A 22,129-nucleotide genomic window follows, 5' to 3' on the forward strand; every position below is an offset into this window, starting at 1 on the left:
CTTTTTCTTTTTAACAGAATTGTTATCCTACTATCCTATTCTAGCCTACTTTTTCACTATCTTATCATGAAAGGCTTCACATCATTAAATATTATCTGAGAATAGGATATGTAATGTGAACATAGTATTCACATGGCTGTATCTTACTGTCCCTACCTATTTGGGGATGTTGATATTGCTACCAATCAATTCTAAAAACTGAAGAAAAGAAAAAGAAATACATGATTGCCATTCTTGTACAGAAGTCTCTGTCCACATCCCCGATTATTTTCTTAGTATGAATGCTTACAGTTGCCAAGGCTGGTGCAAAGACATAGTGCTTTGTTTTCTAACTGTCCCTTCAGAAAGACGACAGACATCTTGAAACCAAAATCTTGACCTCCTTGTCGTGCCAGCATATGACAAAGAGCCTGTCACATTGTAGATGCACCTTACATACTTGATGGACGAAGAGTTAGAAAGAAAAGTATGCACTGAAATTCATCCTCTCCCCTTCCCTGGCAAAAGAAAATAGGAGTTCCCTTAGCCACCTACCTTGCTTTCTGAGATAAAGGGAACAAGAAAAAGGTTTTCTTCTAAGAGGAAACCTGCCAAGGTGATGGAGGTTCCCAGAAAGCTAGATGACAAGCCCTGTTGCTGCTCAGCAATGCCCTTAAGGGGCCCCGCCCCCCAGCCTGTATAAAGCCAGGCTGCAGTGGGGCAGCATCAGTTGGCACTCAACCTCCAGAGCACCGTCCTGGCCTTGGCACTGGCACTGGCACGCGCTATGGCAAGTGAAGTGCAAGTCCTGCTCCCCCCGCTGAAAGGGGGGCATCCTCCTGCAGGTAGGCTACCCACCTGCCCTCTGTCCTGCAGATAGCACTGGTCTCACTGCTGCTGCTGCTCCTCCTTCCACCAACGCCTTCAGCCTCCCCACAGAGCAGAGGTTCGCAATGTCCCTGTTGTTGCTTTAACTTCACACCACCTGATTTCCTCCTATGTCTTAGAACTTTCTGGGCTTGCTTATAAACCACCTGAGGAGTTGTCAAGTCCTGGTTGAATTAAAACCTAATTATAGATGAAGGCATAAGGGATTCGGTGCCTGTGAAAAGGGATAGTTAAGGCTGGACCTTCCCTCCCTGGCTGGAGGTGAGCAGAGACACATCCACTGGAAGATGCTGATTTACTGCCATGGCAACCTTCCTCCCAAGAGGTTCCAGTTCTAAGACTCCATCACCCCAGGATGACTGTACCTCATCTGACTCAGTACCCAGGCAAAGCAGCTTCCACACGGAGGACAGCAACTTTATTTTCTCTCTCTCCTCAGGCTTTGGGTTTGGGCAGTGTTATCAATAATGTAGTTCGCCTCATCACCAAGCTAAGGGGCACTTTTTAATATGGACCCAAGCACAGGAGGGGCTGACTAGGGAAGGTAGCAATCAAGGTGTTTTGTAAAATACCCACTTTTCTCTCATTCTTTTTTTTTTTTTTTTTTTGACTTCTGCTCTGTGAAATATGGAGATTAGTTTTATTATACTTAACCATACGCTCATATAGATTGGATGAGGCATGCAAGACTATTTTTAGCCAGTTTTATGTTCTTTCAACTGCCTTCCTTCTTTTTTTCCTCAAGAAACATCTCAAAATCTTGACTACTTTGTTCTTGCCTTTCTCCATTTACGAACCTTATTTATTGGCGTAAGCTTTGGCACTTCTAAGCCAAGGTTATTTTAGTCATCTTTGCTGCAGAGGATGCTGGCAGGTAATAACCTTAAGAAAGCTTCAAACACTGACACAGAGGTTCAATAGCTTTCTGGTGGGCTGCCCACCTGAAAAGAGTACGAATTTTACTACTAACTCTGAGCTTCAAATTCTAGACACCGTGCCCTGGTTTCCAGGGGCAGACTCCTGACATTTTATATTTGTAATTGGATTTAGCCATAGTTAACATTACCTATATTTAAAGTTAATGATGCTGGGGCACCTGGGTGGCCCAACTGGTTGAGCGTCAGACTCCTGATTTTGGCTCAGAATTGTAAGATTGAGCCCTACCTGAAGTTCCGTGTTGGGTGTGAAGTCTGCTTGAGATTCTCTCTCTCCCTCTGCCCCTCCCCAACCACTCACTTCTCTCTCCCTCTCTGAAAAAAATAAAACAAAGTTAATGATGCAAACTAATGGTCAGGAACTATACATGCAAATTATTACAAGAGACATTCATTACAGAGAGACCAAAAAAAAAGAAAGAAAAGAAAAAGAAAAACACGTTCTCTTCCCACCACTTCCACCCCAATCCTTCATGAAATGGGTAAGCTAAAATCTGATTTGCTAAATTACATTTATGAACAAAGAACACAGAGATAAACTTAACCAAATGGAAGTTTGAATGAAACCACCAGGAACTTTCTGCCCCACCACTAATGATTGCTAATTACTCTGTGTACATAGCACACCATGACTCCATCAAGCATGTCACAATGCCTCTGGCATGACAATTAATTATTATGAACTGTGACACTATAGATAAGAGGTTTGGGATAATTAGAATGGAGATGAAGGCAGACTTTTGCCTCCCCGCTGAGAGCAAGGGAACAAAGAAACCTCATCCTTCAGCTTGTCTTGCTACATATTTTAAGTCTGAACCAGTTTGCCATGGCTCAAAATTTTACTCACGGAACAAAAATCGTCCATTGCCAAAACTCCACTGAAGCTTCACCTGATTTTTATAAGCAATATAGAGATGACTGAAAGTGGGCAGCAGGTGTGATATGGAGGGAAAGGTCTGACACTGCCTTTGCGATTGGGCCGACCTTCGGCTTAACCTCTGCTTTCATCCCACACTTCTGGGCCCAGGCGTCCTTATCTTTAAAGCAGGGGCTAATAAATTACATCGATATTATAAGGTGGTTATGATGATTAAAGGAGAACACCTATGGAAAGCACCTGGCCCACGACTGATAATCTCTTTAAAGTGCAGGCCTAGTGAAACACGGGCTGTCAGAAGGAATGATCCTCCCCAATCGCAAGACCTCCTGATGTTGGAGGGCAGCACGAGGCCCTACCAGCAGTCAGAGCAGAAGGGAGCAGAAGGGAATGGACAAGGGACATGGGCCTGCCTCGTCAGGGTTAAAAATGAAACCTCTCAGAAGTCAACCGGCTGTAACTCTTTCCCATCTACGTGTGGAGGGCTGGGCTGCTTTTCTTTCATGTATAGTAATCTATTGCGCTTCTGTTAGCCCTGGTTATCAATGTGTGCTGTGAAACAGACTACATGAAACATGATGTGGCCTAGGCACTAGCCAGCTTAGCTTTGGATTTTCTGCTTTTTTTTGATTCGCCTCGCTCTCAGGTTTAGAAGAACCCTATTGCATGAATGGCCAAAAATGTGTATGGAAGGTAATAGGAGGAAACCAAGTATGCAAGGAACTAGAAAGAGCAGGAGTTTCCAAGTTTTTCTGGATTTCTTGCACCTTGTAATTTGGTTTAAGTCAAATGAATCAAGCCATCAGAGGGGTCACCATGGAACCCCCAAAGAGAATCAGTTTTCTGGCTCACTAAAGAGAGAAGAAAGTCTGGAGACATGCCCAAGGGTCAGTGTCACTTAAAACAAACACCAAAGGCTCAATTCACTCAACTCCAATCTACTCAAGTCAACTAATGGGGGTTGTTGATCTGTAAGGCTCAAGGAGAGGTTGTGAGACCGGCTCCCCTAAACATCACGGGGTCAGGGATTTGGATGACTGCAAGACCAGCTGCTTTCCTAGACATGGCAACAGCCCTGTAGACCAGGATGTGCCGTGGTCTTTGTTTCACAGAGGAGCAAACTAAAAGTCAGCAAGGTTGAGGGACTTGCCCAAAGCCACACAGATAGTGGGGTCCGTGGGGCTGAGATCTGAAAAATAAAGTGGGCCCCATGCCAAAGCTCTCCTAAAGCCCTCTCTCTTTACTTTACCATCTTTTCCTAACTTTTTGGGTCTTGATTGACATCTTGAAATGGGCTGAAAAATTGTAAGTGCAAAGTGAATGTTTTGCAAACATCTAAACTTTTACTTAAAATCTTCAAGTATAAGTGCTCAGTCACAAGGCAAAGTGTGCACAAACCTTTGTGTTACTCAGCTTTTTCCCATCCATTTCCCACTGATTAGTGAAGGAAAAAAAAGCTTATTTTGCAGGCTGATGTGTCTTTCTTTATCTTGACTCTCCTCTACCAAAAATTTTTGTCTGGAAAATCTTAACTGGAAAATTATTATACAGCATTCTAAACTCAAGGGCCTGTTTTTGCAAAGTTATAAACTACAAAACTAGCCACAAGAGTATAACATTTATTCAGAGGCAGGAAAGCAAAGGTTCATTTTCCTCACAGAAATTTAGACTTTCTAATGAAACCACAGAAAGGCATCTCTCTCTTTTACATTTTTATCTCTAATTCATTTTGCTTAAAGTCTTATGTATTTATACCCCAAAAAATGTTAAAATGTTAAATCAGTTCATATTTTACCTTGCCCAATTCTGATTGGTCTGTCTATAGAAGTTCAAAGGGAATATAGTTCCATACACGGAATTGTGTAAATTATTGCAATTTTGAGAAAACAAAGTTAGACACAGTGAAACTTTGAAGAGTTCTTGTGAGTTGAACCTATCTGGTATATGGAACATGGGCAAGTATCTGTTTGTGTTGAATTGTAAATATTTATTTACAATGGTTTATCTAGATTCCAGAGACTAGTGTGACTAGTGTTCCCAGCAGAGCTTTGAAGATGACCCTCCCACAAACTGGTTCCATCTGGTTCAGTCACCCCAAGTACTGGGAGCCTTAATTTGTTCTTAGTCTATCCATCTAGAATATGGGGATATTATCTTCTGTGTCTTTCTACTGTACATGGCTGACCAAGCAAATTACCTACCAGAACAAGTTTGATATGAGAACAGTGTCTGGATATCCAAGGTGTGTGTGGTTTACTTATGCTTCCTAAATCAATGAGTTAGAGCATAGAGCCCCATCACAGAGAGGAATCAGAGTCTCCTACACGAAAGTAGGAATCTTCTAGGATGATTTTTAATTTCCCCTCAAATATCTCTGTTTTATCATTCTTAGGAATATGCCTAATAATAAATTTTTAAATTTCTTTTGGGGGACACCCGGGTGGCTCAGCAGTTTAGCGCCTGCCTTCGGCCCAAGTCATGATCCTGGGGTCCCGGGATCGAGTCCCACGTCAGGCTCCCTACAGGGAGCCTGCTTCTCCCTCTGCCTATGTCTCTGCCTCTCTCTGTCTGTGTCTCTCATAAATAAATAAATAAAATATTAAAAAAAAATTCTTTTGGCATTTACTTCTCTATTCAGTGCCTTATATTCTTTTCAAAGGGAGGAGTGATTTTATTTTGGAGGCAAAGACTTGATGATGAAGGTCATCTAGTTCAACTTCTAGCAAACTCCCCCAAATCCCCCTGAGTTATTCATGGCAGGTGGACTTCTTTTCTTTAACACACTGAGAGCCAAGGGACTTACTATTGTACTAGGCAACCGACTTCATTTTGAATAACACCAATTAGCCAGGCTAGTAGCCAGGCTCCACCTTTCTGGAACATTGATCCTTTGCATTCTGTCCTCTGGAACAACATAAAATAAATACGACTGATTTCCTCACCAGGAAGCCATTCCTCCTCCATGTGATAGCCTCACAGGTCTTTGAAGATGGCACCCACACTCCCTTGAGTCTATCTTCTTCAGAGGTGATCCTTCCAGACACCCTAGTTCCTCCTGTGACATGGCTCCCTTCTTCATCTGGCCCCCCTCCTCTTCTCTAGATTGTCAAGGTCTTTGCAAATCAATAGCATAGAACTCAACATTCCAAAGGGCTTCTCATTTTAAACTACTGTTTATTTTAACTATTAACACATTTATTCCTTTTTTTAATTTTTATTTTATTTTATTTTGTTTTAAGATTTTATTTACTTATTCATGAGAGACACACACAGAGAGAGAAAGGCAGAGACACAGGCAGAGGGAGAAGCAGGCTCCATGCAGGGAGCCCGATGCGGGACTCAATCCCGGGTCTCCAGGATCATGCCCTGAGCTGAAGGCGGCACTAAACCACTGAGCCACCCGGGCTGCCCAACACATTTATTCCTATAGTTGGTGATAATAATCAGTCCATATAGATGAAACTATGTAGAAACAATAGCAGCAGGGAAAACACAAGGAGTATTAATAAGAAAATAGTTCTAGCACTCCATATTTCAAACGCATTTGTCACAAGGAGAAAGAAAAATACAGTTGGGAGAGGTACTGAAGGCCCAAGCTCTAGACCTCCTGTATGACTCCTCTCAGTTCAAGAGACAGTGAGCAGTGCTGTGAACACCACCACCCCTCACACGAGGCACTCCCTCCTCAGTCTTCCTGGAAAAGCTATACTTTGGTTTATCTCACATCTACATTCCATGGCTGTCCCAAAGATGATTTCACATCATTTGATTTCTGTTACTGATTATTTGGTATGCCTTTTTCTCATATAATGTGTGTCTTTCTCTGTCTATGTGTATGAATTTAAAGCAGACCATGTGTAAAAATAGCATGCTTTTCCTAGACTTCATCTAATATTACAAAAATTCTAATGAGAAGCTTTTATAATCAATGAAAACACAACTTGGTGATTCAAAATGGCCAAGTAGAGTTTATTTTATGAATGCAAGAATGGTTTGATAGTAAGATATCCATTAATCTGTTACTGTAAGTAACCACATGAAGGACAAAAACCATGGATCATATCCATGAATGCTAAAAAGGCATTTATAATTTTTAAGCCCAGTGAAATACTAATAGAAGAATATTTCCTTAATATGAAAAAATACATAAATATGTACACACACACACATATATATATATTTGTGTGCGTGTGGCTATGTGTGTGTATCCACCTAAGTATGCATCATACTTAATGGGGAAACACTAAAAGCAATCCCTTAAAAATTAGGATAATAAAGATGTTAATCACCACAACTGTTTAACATTATTCTACAGGAAGTAGTGCTATAATTCCTTACAGGTTGTATTTTTTTTTTTTTTACCTGAAAAACCTAAGAGAATCAACAAAAAAACTATTACAAACAATAAGAATTCAATTAAGGTCTGGGTATAAAATCAATGATATAATAACAATGATCTGTCAGAGTTATAATTGAAGAATTGACTCCATTTGTAATAGCAATGGTAACAACCAAGATAAAATGCTTAGAAAATAAACCTAACAGTAAATGTGTTAAGATTTATGCAAACCAGTTACTGAGGGACGCAAAAAAAGATGGAACAGCATACCATGTTCTTGAATAGAGAGTCACCAGGAATATAAACATTTGAGTTTTCCTTTTTTAAAAAGTCTATAAATTTCCTTTGGTCCAGGGCGGGATCCTGGAGACCTAGGATCGAGTCCCACGTCGGGCTCCCTGCATGGAGCCTGCTTCTCCCTCTGCCTGTGTCTCTGCCTCTCTCTCTTTCTTTGTATCTCTAATAAATAAATAAATTTTTAAAAAAATACCACTGACTATAAAAAAAATAAAAATAAAAAAATAAAATAAAAAATAAAATAAAAAGTCTATAAATGTAAAACAAGACCATTAAAAAATAATCAGCAGGACTTTTGGGGAAGGAATTGACAAACTGATTTTAAAGTTCATGTGGAAAAATAGGTCAGAATAGCTAGTGAAATTCTGCAAAGGAAACATAGCAAAGAAGGACTAACTCTATCAGATATTGCCATGCAATGCTGCAATCATTGTCTGTCAACTATTCTTTAATAAATATATATATACACATACATACATATATGCTGCTACATTCATTAAAATAGAGTTGCAACAGCACATAAATGGACAGAGAGATTAATAGATCAGAGTAGGAATCAAATAGAAAAAATTGGACCAAAAAAATTGAGTTCATAAAAAGAAAATAGAAATGGCTTCTAAAACACAGAAACAAGCTCAATCTTTAATGAAATGGAAGAAATGCAAATTAAAGAAGTTTTTTTTTTTTTTAACTTATTGGTAGACAAAACCAAACATTTTCTAGCTCCTATTGTTGCCAGAAGTAGGGGGAAACAATCACTGTCATCATAGTTAGTGAGGTTGTAAACTGGTACAACCTCTGGGAAGGGCAATTTGGCAAGACTTGGGAAAATTCAGAATGTACAAACCCTTAAGAACTAACAAGATCTCTTGTAGGAATTTATCCCATGGGTATCCTTGCACTTGTGCAAAATTATGCATATAAAAGGATATTTATTGCAGCATTGTTTGTGACATCAATGAATTAGAAACATCTGAAATGTCCAACATTTGGGAATTGGCTAAGTAAACACAGAACGTTCACATAATGAAATTCTAAAGCAGATGTTAAAAAGAACAATACATTTCTCTATATTTGGATAGATAGGGAATTTACTCCAAAGTTTATGATTGTATGAAAAATATAAACAAACAAGATGCAGAACAATGTGTATTTTATGCTGCCATTTGAAAAAGAACAACCTGTACAATATCTGGATGTGCACACAGACCCATGTAACATTAGCGTCAAGGGAAATGAATAGACGCTGGAAATATTGGTGGGATGGAGACTGCAGATCCTTCATGCTTTCTGAATTATGTGCCTTATGCATGTTTTACAAAAATCAACAGAATATGTAATAATTCTTAAAGAACCATGATAGTGTCAAATTGATAAGCACATTGAGAAATAGAATAGATTTTCTTTACTTTTCACTTTATTGGAGCTAGTTTTAGAAATGGCCAATTTGACATTTCCATAAAAAGAATTAACAGGTTCAAACACATCAATGTCCATTTAGCTTTTTCTCATTTGAGCTTGTCAGATTTTAGATGAGCAAATTTCCTGGGAACAGAAAGAAGTATTTGCTTCGACTTGCAATCTGAAATGGGTTGTTCTTTTTCAAAAATTGATTTCATCTGACATTGTTAAACACTTGAATTGCTGTTAGGTCATCTGTAGCCTGATTAACACTAATTTATCTCCTGAATGGCAGGATTATTAATGTAGTTTAATTACTCATTAGAACATCTGAGTTTGACCAAAGTCCAGAGGTTTGGGGGTCTGGGATGGGAAGGTGGGGTTCCAGTGGGATCAGAAGCATCTCTCTTGAATTAAACGCCTGTTACTACCGCATGCCCTGACTTTTGGCTTGTCTCTCGGAATCTGTGCTTTTGAATGCTTTAGTTGAAAAGAAAAAAAAAAATGCAAGCCTTGCACAAACTTTAATCTTGTGGGAAAACAAGAGGGTCACATTGTAATGGTCTGTTGCTACCCTAAAGAGAGTAATTGGTTTGATAACAAGAAAAAATGGTTTTCAGTGAAATGCCTAGGAGAGTACGTGGCCCTTCTCCTCCCCAACCCAAAGATGTAAACCTCTGCTGCTTTGTTTAGCCTCAGGTCCTGCTCTCTGAACATAAACAAGCAGCCCTCAACCCTTCTCCCCTTCCCTACCTTGTTTGCATGACACAATATTATTTCTTCTATTCAGTTCAAGGTAATGCTTCATTGTGTTGATTTAGATAAAAGTTTCAATCCTCAGAAAGTACTAAAATTCTTTTCAAATCTAATTCATACCTCAAACAACAAAAGCAAGCCTACCCTTTCTATTCTAACCAAAACTCCTGTGTGTTGCTTATTTGTTTATAGTAAAGGCTGGAGGAATGCGCATTCCCAAGAAACAAGAAATTGGTGTCATGGAGAGACATACCAAAAAAACAGGATTAGAGAAAACAAGGTAGGGATTACTTAATTTCTTCTCCTTCATCACCTCAAGTTGTTTTGAGTAACTCTGCTTCCAGAAGTCAGAAGCCTCCCTGCAATTTGAGACAGACCAATGCTCCCTAGGCCTTTGCTGAACAGGGTTAGGGGCAGCCAGCTAAGAAGCAGTGGTGACGGGGCTGTCTTCTGGAAGACTCTCTCTGGGCCCCCTCACCACCCACATCCTCCTCCTCTCTGCAGCCAACCCAGCTGTTTTGTACTTAAAAAGCACAATCCCAATTTCATCCCAACCTGACTCCTGTTCTGTTAGCTTATCTTCATATTAGCCTTTAAAATAGTGTCCGTAAGCCTGCCCTGTTTTCATAATATGCTTTCTGCTGCAGCAAATCTTATGAATTAAAAATAAATGTTCTTTTTCTTAGTTTGTTTTAAATCTATCACTCAATTATTTAGAAAATAATGGCCACTCTATTTGACATAGCCCGAAGGCATATAGATACTGAAGTTGTTTCTCCCTTGCTCCCTCGGCTGTAACCTTGACAAAAGGCACCATTCTCAGAGCTAAGCAGAGAGCTGTGGGCTGGGCAAGTGCACGAATGGTCCAATCATTGGACTGTGGTTAAAGAAAATAACTGTGTTCAAAAAGAAAGAAATGTGCAAAACTGGCTCCTCCAATGAGGTAAGGGGGGCACTTCAGAGACAATTTCCAGATGGTTTCCACCTATGAGTTGAAGAGTGATTCTAATGGAGTCAGTTAGAGGATGTTCAGGATGCATCCTTAAGAATTAATAATAGTCTCAGGGAATGCAGAGGGAAAGAGACTACAGAATTTCTCTGGCTCTTTCATATAAAAATGTATTTAAATCACTTTTCAAGTTTTTTTCCCAATATCTGGGATGGGAATTTTTTAAGGATTTGTTCCACTTTAAAATGAAATGCTCATCTTCCTCATTACCAATAAATGTTTGTTTCTTCTGATACCAGAATATAACTAGCACATAATGAAAGGCAAAGGCTGTAAATCCTCAGCAGTAGGGGTCACATATTATTTATCTTTTGACCCAGCATCTAGGACAGTTCTTAGAATACAGAAAGCACTTGAAATGACACCAGATTGTGATGGAACTGCAAGCTGGTTTTGTTACTAAAACCTGATTCAAGCCTAAACCCTGTTTATTGCCATCCTGATTAACATGCCTGGCCCAGGGGCTCGGAAACTAAAAAGTCATGGCTTGGAAATGACATCCAGCTGGCAGCCAGTGGACAAGTCGTTCATTTCTCTGCACCTCAGGAAATGGGGACTTACTATGAATTCTAACGTCAGCTGAACAATGTGGGAAGAGGTGACCAGAGAGTAATAAAGTGGTGATTGGAACCATCTTTAAAAACTCCATTGTTGTCTAATAGTCATTAAAAGATGAGAATGGAACCACTGTACAACATAAACAGCAAGAAATTGCTCTCGCTCTCTCCCCCCCCTCATCCTATTTACCAGCAATAGATATAGGTATGTAGGGCCTGATGCATATAGGATTTGGGGGCCACTTTAAAGAAAAATAGTAAAACATCACAGATATGAAAGGGCTAGGAACATGCCTGCTGGGGAAGGAACAGGTGCAGGAGGAGGCTCGGAAGCTGAAGCTTCATTAGCTCTACCCTCATTCACCCCTGCTGTTGGTTGGTTAAGCACTCCCTCTGCTTCGGGAGTGTATGCAGGAGACACGAGGGCCTCATTTTCATGGACAGACATCACTCCTTACATTTTGTTGGAGAATGGCTTTTGCAAAATGTATCAGAGGAAATAAATTTCTAAGTATCAGCAATCTATGTCCATTTCCTAATAACTACTACTAACCAACACCAACCATCCAGAAAATAAATAGATAGATAGATAGATAGATAGATGATAGATAGATAGATAGATAGATAGATAGATAGATAGATAGATGATAGATAGATAGATAAAGCCAAGTACAAATTTTCCATCAAGAAGGAAGGCTCAGCCCTGATTGACGCTCTCCTACAAAATAAACTGGCCTGAGAAAAAGAAGCCAGACACAAAAGAGTACATGCTGCGTGACTCGTTTTATGAAGTACAGAAACAGCCAAACTGCAGAGCTGTAAGTCAGGTAGTGGTTTTCCTTAGGGCGGGCTGGTTTGACTAGTTGTGAATAGTCACCAAGCTATATACTCCAATGGAAAGAGAAAAGAAAAATAGCCTCATAATAATAACGTGGCCTACAAAGATTTTTGTAGCACATGGGCGCACAGAAGTAGAATTGTTTTTTCTTCTAGATATTGCCACACAGAGTAAAAACTTAAAGGCCAAGTAGATAGTCCTTGTATAAACCATGTAGCCTCCTTAGTGGGAAGGTTTTCAGGTCCTATATGACATTTTGTTTCCTCTTTACAGTACCATTGCAAGTGTTGCCAAACTCCAGGCCATGGATACTCTGAATGACACACTGGAGAAGGTGAGGCTTTGGGGTGCAGGTGAGACCCCCCGCCATGGAATGCTCCCAATCAGTATTTATCCATCACATGGGGCTCCCTGGGTGAACGAACACTGACCACTGAGCTTTTATCCAGCTCAGAGATTTGCCATCCTTGTGAAAGAATCTGCTCTCAGTCCAAGGACCGCAAAGAGGTTTTGGTGAGAAAAGCTGTTTCTCCCAAATTCCTAGTGTCTATTTAATAAAGCATTTCAAAAATAAGATAGAAAACAACGCAAGAATCATGACACCAAGCTGGCAGCGTTTTACTCTGCCATCCCAAATATTTCTCAGTGGCATCTCATTTCTCATGGCCTATTTCTAGAAAAAAGCAGCCTGTGTATTGGGAAGTCAGTAGTTTGGGGCCTTCCTCCCCACCACTGCATACCCACAAGGAAATATCTGATTTGAGGTGAAGGTGGGTGGTGGAGGGTTGCACAGTTTTAGGGCTGGAGGCACGCTGGGCCCCGGCTGGGTTTATCCAGTAACATCTGTTTATGAAGGTGGTTGGCTATTGCTATTTTTATTTCTATATCTTGTGTTTCTTCTAAGTAGCTCCAGAAACTCAGAAAACTCTTACCAGAGCAACAGTGCTTTGGTTTTACTAGTTTGTTTTTAAGTTTTGTAGGTAAACTAAATAAGAGTCCTTATTCTACTCCTACAGGGCAGATAAGTTGCATTTAAAGCAACAAATAACCACTCTTTCTGCTGCTCTCACATTAATTGAAGGGACAGGACTGTGCATAATTTATAGAAGGAAGACTAGCTGTTGCTGCCAAAAATCAGGGGCCTGGAAAAGGTCGGAGCAGAAACTGAGCAGCTGGACCTCTGGGGCCTCCATCTAGTAGTAGCTCCTCCACCTGCTATTGCTATGACCTTGAGCAAATTATACTGTGCCTTAGATAAGTCCTTGGTAAAACGGAGACAAGGAAGGGCGCTTGGATGGCTCAGTCGGTTAAGCATCCAACTCTTGGTCTCAGCTTAGGTCTTGATCTCAGGTTCAAGCCCCACTTTGGGCCACGTGCTGGGTACGGAACCCACTTTTTTTAAAAATGGAGATAAGGAAGAGTATATATTTCCCAGTATATATTTCCCAGAGTATATATTTCACTTATGTGGAATAAGTGAGTTTGTACATGTGAAGCTCTTAGAACAGTGCCTGGCACAGAGTAACCTGTTTGTGCTCTGTTCTGGTGAGTAGCACTGGTTCTGTGGCAGCGAAATAAACAGCTGTGCCTGAAGTTCATGGGATATAACAAGGCAGATGGTACTAGGCAGGTTTTTTTGTTTTTGTTTTTGTTTTTAAGTCATCTCCATGCCCAACATGCAGCTGAAGCTCACAACTTCAAGATCAAGAGTCCAATGTTTTACTGACTGAGCCAGCCAGGTGTCCCAGTACAAGGCAAGATCTCGATTATAGGCTACCGCTACAAAGCCTTCTAATGTGGGGGGCTTGGTTCTTCCACAAATAGATTCGAGGTGAGGTCATAAACAACTCTTTGCCTTCCTGGATTTAGAAGTAGGGCAGGGATGAATGGTGCCCTGTCAGAGCAACACAGGCTGCCAGCTTCTGCATCCCACATCCTCCTGCACCTGCCCACCAGACGCCTCTTCCGCAGGGGCCAGACTGTTCACAGTTGTAAGTGGAACTGGAGGGATTAGACATGTTCCTCTAGAATATATGTGAACCCAAAATAAAATGTTTAAAGAGAGTGGTCAGTCGAAGTTGATTATGCCATGTATTAGTTACAGTGCCAGAGTCTATATTGCTTTTTATAGACATAGGTGCTTATGTCTTCACATGGAGGAGTTCTCTTCCTTTCAGTTAAAAATAACACTTCCTTATTTCACAGATTAAAAGAAAAATCAACAGCGATAATAACAAGTTGTATTTGTAAACCACAAGAAAACATTGAGATGGTGTGTTGTTACAAATATTTTTAACAGCAACTGTACCTATTTAAAAAAACAAACAGGGGCACCTGGGTGGCTCAGTCTGTTAAAGCGTCTGCCTTCAGCTCAAGTTATGATCCCAGGGTCCTGGGGGGTGGGAGGTTCTGCTCAGCAGGGAGTCTGCTTCTCCCTTTCCCTCTGCCTGCCATTCCCCCTGTTTCTGCTCTCTCTCTCTGACAAATAAATAAATGTTTTTAAGAATCTAAAAAACAAAACAAACAACTTTAACACTGAATTCAATGTTTACTGCAGTGGGACTGTGGCTAAGACTGCATAGTTTACTGGTTAGAACAGGGCTGACGTCAGACATCAGATGTGTTTCCCACTGGCTCTGTCATTGACATTTCTTGCCTTTTCTATGCCTCTGTTTCCTCATCTGTAAACGGGAATGTGGTTAAAGTATCCATTTCACAGACATATTATGAGAATAAAATGAAATTATAGAACATATGCAAAGTACTTAGCAGGGCCAGGTGCAATTAGCCCTTGTAAGTGTTAGCTTCTATTCCCAGGGCAGTATCCTACAGGACATCACTCGAAATCCCAGGCAAAGTATAAGAAACCCGCAACAAAATCAAGTCCAAGATCACCATGTATAACTATCTTGAATATGGTACTTGATGGGATCAATTGTTTTCTTACCACTAAGAAAAATGCCCCCTGAACCCATAATTCAACCTGAAGCATAATAAGACTTTTTTTTTTAATTTTTTATTTTTTTGGGAGAGAGAGAGAGAGAGAGCACACAAGGTGGTAGGGGAGGGAGGGGCAGAAGGAAAGAGAGAATCTTAAGCAGGCTCTGTGCTAAGCTAGGGCTGATCACTTGACCCCGGAGATCATGACCTGAGCCAAAATCAAGTGTTGGACACTTAACCCACTGAGCCACCCAGGTACCCCTAAGTAAGATTTTATAATAAAGATCAATTTGGGATAGAAAGACCAATGCCTTTTAAAAAACAGATCTCTTGAGATCAGTGGTTGTCAGGAGCTGGGAGGAGAGGCTGACCAGAAAGGGACAGGATAGAATTTGGGGGATTGAGGGTTCTATCTCCTGATTTTGATCACAGATGTTTGTATTTGTGAAAAGTCATATAAATGTACACTAAAAAGGGTATATTTTACTGTAGATAAATTATACTTTAATTTTTAAATGAAGAAAATGCATAAACTATACTGCCTCATACAAAAAAATCAAGATATATAAAAGATAGAGAAATGTAAATATAGATATCTGCTGATGGATTTTCACCAGCATTACCATTCCCCTCACAATATTGTCATGAAGACCTAACAATATACAAGAAGAAGAATGCAGAAGAAATGCAGTATCAGAAATGAGGGTCACATCCTCTGCATATGTAATATTCATTCTTGCCCTCAGAATGAATATTACTGCCCTAGGATTATGTCTAGTTCCAAGAACTCATGTTAATTCTCATATGAATGTAAGAACTTAAGAGTCTAAGGTAGGGGGGCGCCTGAGTGGCTCAGTGTGTTAAGCGTCCGACTCTTGATTTCAGCTCAGGTCATGATCTCAGGGTTGTGAGATCGAGATCCCCATCAGCTCTCTCCCTCTCCCTCTGCCCCCCCGCCCCCCGCTCACACACATGTGCACACTCTCTGTCTCTCTCTCAAAAAGAGTGTAAGGCAGTAAGAGGACAGTCCTATTCATAAGAGCTCATCAACCACTGAAACATGGCAAGAAAAATAAAGAAATTTCTATCCATGTTATTCATCTCTGGATACCCTACTTTAAAATCAGCTTAGGGGTTGAGATTTGGGAGATTGGAAAACAATCCCCCAAAGCTTGGAACTGTATGAATCTAAGTGGGAAGCAGTCTGAATTTTTCCCCTCCTAGTATTTCCCCCATCTCCTCCCTGCATGCAGACCTCTCTCACTACTTTTCTCCTTCTCTCCTTCCCTCTCCAATCAGCCCTCCCTGCCTCTCTCAGCTCTACATAATGAGAGGGTTCATGTTGCCTGGTGACAGGCCATATATCATGATATTCCTGCAGAAAAGGGGTTATGTAACCCCAAAACTCTCTGGGCTAAAAATCTGGGAGAACCAGTCTCGGACCAAGTTCCACCAGCTCCTTCAAGGCTGTTTGACCTTTTAGAAGTCGTGTAGCTCCTCTGAGATTTATGGTCGTTCATTTAATCTTTTCTTTTCTTTTTTTTTTTAAGGCAGAGAGTGAGAGAGGATGATACTGCCAAATATAATTCTTTAGACAGTGATGGAAGTGATATTTGGCAATAATTGTGAAGCTTCTCTGAATGTGAAAGCGGCCAATTGAATGAAGCATTAGGAACAAGGTTGGGTTATGGTGTGGAGGAGGTGGGAGGTTGAAGCCTAGTTAAAGTTGGGGCCACTTTTCAAGTTGCCAGATGTGTCACCACCACCACACTTAGTGAGAAGTGTGTGAAATGGGATCCTGAGGGAGCGGAAACTATCAGAGGCATCTGCAAATCTAAAAAGGTTTCTCTTGTTCTGTAGATTAACATCACCGTAGGAGGATCCTTGAATTTCATTGACTCGAGCTGAATGTTTTGTTTTAAGCCTTTTGCTTAACGGGGTGTAGAAATCTAAGTGCCAACATTCAAGTTGGAAGTTAACACTCTGGAAAGATGAATGGAAGAGCTGCCTGTCTGCTAATACTACCTAGCTTCAGCCTCTTAAACAAAACCTGCCACCGATTTCCTCGCATCTAGAATTTCTTTCACAGCTCCAATCGTAAAGACTTTTATTATACTTCTTTCGCTTTTTTTCTCTGAAACTAAAACTATAGGTTCTGAGGTCAAAGTTACCCAAGATGAAGGTAGATTCTCCACGTGGGAATTTCTACTGATCAGCTTTTCAAGTTCAATATGTTGCCCCTTCTGTGATGGAGTCACAGCAAGACAAATCCTTATAAATACACCAGCCTTGAATTCTTTCTCTTACGGGGTTACCCTAGATTCTCTTATCCTAATGAATCAGACAAGAAACACCTTTCTTTTTACAAACCCTGTCCTTTTATAAAGACTAATGATGAAAAATCCAAAGCTTCTGAAATTTCAGATGCCAGCTTGAAACACAGCTGGTTGGAAGTTGTACTCTGGAAAGCTATTCCTACTTATTTCTAGTTCCAGCTTGAAAAATCTTCTTATCACCATTGATACAAAATCTACAGCAAAGAATTTATTAGGGCATTGAGAAGTTGACCGTTTTACTTACAGCTTCATCAGTTCTGGTGGAAGACTTTATAGACTCTCCATCCACAACCCCCAAATCCTTCAACATTAGGGTGATCCTAATTGAGGGATTGGAGCATATGAGAAAGAGAACTTGACTGCCTTATTATATATTCAAGAGTTGCTGTACAGCCCTGCTACTAGCTCCCTAAAACCTGTGCATTTGTAATTTAATAATTATAGGCAGTTTCCCTAAGGCTGTTATCTTTGCCAGAATTATTTCCACTTCCTTCTCAATCCTGTTGATTTTTTTTTCCCCCTAAACGTTCCCAGATCAGTTCACAGATGGCCAACCGACCGGCCCCAGGGACAGCCTCCCGTTCATTCCGATCTGCAGCAGTCCCTTACTGAAAGGCAGTTGAGCAGAACTTTCAGGACCTCTCTTAAATGTCTTAGTGAAAATGTAACCCTTAACCCTGGTGCATTATGATGGGAACATCAAATGGTACAGCCACTGTAAAAAACAATATGGCAGTTCCTCAAAAAATTAAACATAGAATTATATGATCCAGCGATTCCACTTCTGGGTATATACTCAAAAGAATTGAAAGCAGGGATTTGACCAGCTGTTTGTACACCAGTGTTCATAGCAGCCTTATTCACAATAGTCAAAAGGTAGAAACGACCCAAACGTCCAACGTCCTATCATCATTACATATCCCTACAAAATGTGGTATCTACACAGTCAGTGGGATATTATTCAGCCTTAAAAAGGAAGGGAATTCAGACACTTAACTACCACATGAGTAAGCCTTGAAGGCATTAAGAGAAACGAAAGAGGCCAGACAGGAAAGGACAAATCTTGCCTGAGGCCACTTATATGCGATACCTGGAAGTCAGAAGTCAGAGACAGACAGAGAAGGTGTTGCCAGAGGCTGGAAGGTGGGAGGAGGGAGTGAGGAGTTACTATTTAAAGGACACAGAGCTTCAGTTCGATGTGATGAAAAAGTTCTGGAGGTGAATAGTACGGATGGTTGCCCAACAATGTAAATGTGTTTAATGCAGCTAAACTGTTTGCTTAAAAATGGTTGAAATGGGAAATTTTGTCATGTGGATTTAAAAAAATTTTAAGTAGTAAAAAAAAAAAAATTGCAGCCTCTGAAGTGCAGAGATAAGCCTAAAGATGTCAGGTCATGAGTGGGTGCCACCCTCCCCCTCCTGTTTCACCCCTGCCGTGGTGGCTTTCGTGCCTTCAGAGCAACAGGCAATTCTGTGGCTTCGTCTCCGCCGCCTCGACTTGTCCTCTTGCCCCATCTCCCCTTGGCTACTTGCCCACATTTCTGTTATGTCAGAATCACCTATTTCCTTTCTCACCCCCTTCACCTTGTGTTGGACTTGAAGTAACCTGGCAGGGTGCTCCTCCCACCTGTAATCTCTTCTATGTGGTGTAGAGCGAACCTGACATAATCCATCTGTTTTAGTTGACACTAGAGATACCCCTGAAGTCACTGGCCTCTTAAGTTTCCTTTTAGTTCTAATGTTAAAAGAAAAACAAAACACACTGCCCTTACCCCACTATAACATGTCATGTGGCCCAATGATAATTGACCTGACCAAAAAAAGGCATTGGCTCTTTTTTTACTCTAAAGCAACATTTATGACCCATACCCCGATTATGTTTTTTCCTTCCTGCTAGAACTCCAGCAGAGACCATCCCTGGGTTTAATTATTATATTACTTCTGTATACTCATTGTAAAAGAAAAATTTTTAGAAAAATATTGACAGGCAAAGTAAAGAAGACTGGAGATTGCCCGTAATTCCTCAGAGATAATCATTGTTAACACTTGAGGGTATATCCTTCCACTGTGTTTAATTTTTTAAGACCAAGAAGAAAGGACTTTCTGGAGTCAAGTTCCACATGAAAGGGAATGCTGTGTGCCCAGAGCTCAGGGACATTTGAGAAGAGATAGAAGGCACATATGTTTTCCCTGGCTTAGAAGAGCCCGAACAACTATAAACAATGTGATGCCTGGGGTCACGCGCAGTTTATCTCCCCGGTTATTTAACTTGAGTGTCAGGGCAAGGGCATCTAAGTTCTGCAGTGACAAGTTAAATTCCTGGTGAGCTGAGGCACCCCTCCCTTGCTGGCTAAGGTAAGTGTCCTTAGGTATCTTTCTGTTGCATCGCTCGGCTTAGAAACCAAGAACTGGAATGGGCCCAAAAGGTCACTGGGTCCAAATTCTCCTAGGAAGACTACATCCGAATTGCTTAAGGCACTGGACATCTTTCCATCTTAAGCTCTCCTTAGTGGAAATTCCATAAAGTCTCTTGGTTCCATGTGAAATTCCTCTTAATGTCCAAAGTTTCAGTCCGTGTTCATTGAAAGCCACTTTTCCTCACAGATGTCATCCAGGGGATGACTAATAAGAAGTTTGTAACCTGAAGCTACTAATTAATCACTCTTCAGCTTTCTTCGTGCCAGGCTTTGGAGACTGAACCATGTGAAATTGCCAATATTGGACCATTCTTGACCTACAAAAACAGCCATTTCACACACTTCAACATACCACCTGACCCTAACTCTTCTCAACTTCTTTCATTGGTTCCTTATTTCTGGTCTGTTGACAATGAAGGTGTTCCTCCCCTGCAGGACCTTCTCTGGTGTCCCCATAGCCTCCTCAGAATGTAGTGATCCATATATGTGTGTGCTAGGGCCAAATACTCGTTAAAGGACTAATGAGATATAATTAAGCATTTCTACCTTTAAACATGTCACTTCAGGGACGTCTGGGTGGCTCAGCAGTTGGGCATCTGCCCTTGGCTCAGGACATGATCCCGGATTCCTGGGATCGAGTCCTGTGTCAGGCTCCCTGCGTGGGGCCTGCTTTTCCCTCTGCCTGTGTCTCTGCCTCTCTTTCTGTGTCTTTCATGAATAAATGAAATCTCAAAAAAAAAAAAAGTCACTTCAAAACATACATATAAATGCACATGTATTTTTTTATTATTTTGTATATAGTATAGTTTATAGTTTTCAAAATCAGAAACAAGCTAACGAGAGACACCGAGGTGAATGCATACATGTGTGAGCCCAGAGCTGGAGGTGGTATGGGAAAAAGATGTATGAAAGAAAGAAGCAAAACTGTGAAACTCCTCGGACCAACTGCATCGCTCTCTGCTACTCTAATACTTCATGACCAAAAAAATCCAATACGCTTATTTTTTTCTTTCCTTCTCACCTTTAGCTCAGCCATAAATTTCCAGCAGTGGTGCACATGGCACATCAAAAACCCAGACCTGCTCTGGAGAAGGTCACTCCACTGAGAAGGATCTACATTATTCAGCAGCCTCGAAAATGTTAAGCCGGGACGTAAAACACAGCCGTCTGGCCAACTGCCTGCAACATCTGACAGCTTAGCAAAAAGGACCAAAACTTTCCATAGGCCTAGTGCCCTCCCTTGGTAAATAAAACTGCTTTTGTATCTTCTCTTTTTGACTTTAGATAATAAAGCATCCAAAATTATAAATACAGTGCATTCTCAGGCCTCATTTTGGTCCAGGTCAGGATCCCGCTGATGCTTACATATGTAATTCTGTTGGATAAGTGGAGAGTCCAGAGTACTTGAGTATTCCACTCCACCTCCCAGGATAAGCTCCTTTCTCCTTGTTGCTGACCCCGAGCTGTTCCACCCACAGTGAGTTCTCTCAGAAGGACAGAGGTCAGAAAGGAATGCTCCGAGCTCTGCAAAGGCCAATAGTCTATGCAAACATGAGGACTGATTCTTCCCAGTGTGTTTGTCTTAAGATGCTCAAGCTTTCACTAGAGATGAAATGTTGTTTCCAGGTCCCCACATTGATACGTAGTTTGTTTTGAAGGTTTGCTGAGGGAAAATGAAAAACTCAGATGTGTTACAAACATATTCTCCTCTGTAGAACAATCAAGGATGAGAGGTAGAATTATAGTGTCAGGGACACCTCGGTGGCTCAGTGGTTGAGCGTCTGCCTTCGGCCCAGGGCATGATCCTGGAGACCCGGGATAGAGTCCCGCGTCGGGCTCCCGGCATGAAGCCTGCTTCTCCCTCTGCCTGTGTCTCTGCCTCTGTGTGTGTGTGTGTCTCTCATGAATGAATAAATAAAATCTTTAAAAAAAAAAAAAAGAATTATAGTTTCAGGAGGAGATTTGTTCAGGGTCTCTCACAAAGTTCATGCTCTAGAACCACGGGGGTCATGATGCTACAGGGCACTGTGGTTAGGGTAAAGACATTGGTTTTAATTGGAGATGGGCAGGGGAAGGAAAGTGTTGCCATAGCTGACCCTATGCTCTAGCTGTCCTACCCTCCACCACACACACACACACACACACACACACACACGGTCTTCATCTACTCACATGTGAATAGCCAAGGCTATCTTCAGGTGATGGTAGGGCACAACCACATTCTTTATCCACAAAGCTTAGCTGTCACTTATAGTTCCACCACCTACACCCCTCATTAATAATGCTCTCCAACAATTAGCACTTGTCGTGACCCAGGAAAGTGGTCAGTACTCTAGTCCATCATGTTATAGGTTGATAACCCTTGGAGTGTGACCTGGTGCCATGCCTATCTCCAATTCCTGGAACTCCAGAAGCACTTGGCTAAAGTCCAGTAGTCATGCTGATGCATCTTGCTCCTTCCCCTGCATTGTTTGGCTCTTTTTCAGAAATAAGAAAATTGTTTGAGGCAATATCGAGACTTCAGACAGTGCCAGCATGAATCGATAAGACAGTCCTAACC

At 41.1% G+C, this 22,129-nt stretch overlaps 1 protein-coding gene across 1 annotated transcript; it reads left to right on the forward strand.

Annotated features, from left to right (window-relative positions):
* Positions 1-695: 695 nt before the first annotated feature.
* On the forward strand, positions 696-20,882 carry DAPL1 (death associated protein like 1). Its single transcript, XM_038584590.1, has 4 exons — positions 696-824; positions 9,665-9,752; positions 12,150-12,210; positions 20,597-20,882. Exons 1-4 carry the CDS (start codon positions 767-769, stop codon positions 20,711-20,713), a joined length of 324 nt encoding a protein of 107 aa, XP_038440518.1. The 5' UTR covers positions 696-766; the 3' UTR covers positions 20,714-20,882.
* Positions 20,883-22,129: the final 1,247 nt, after the last annotated feature.

The sequence above is a fragment of the Canis lupus genome, chromosome 36, assembly GCF_011100685.1.
Source record: "Canis lupus familiaris isolate Mischka breed German Shepherd chromosome 36, alternate assembly UU_Cfam_GSD_1.0, whole genome shotgun sequence".
Classification (NCBI taxonomy): Eukaryota; Metazoa; Chordata; class Mammalia; order Carnivora; family Canidae; genus Canis; species Canis lupus.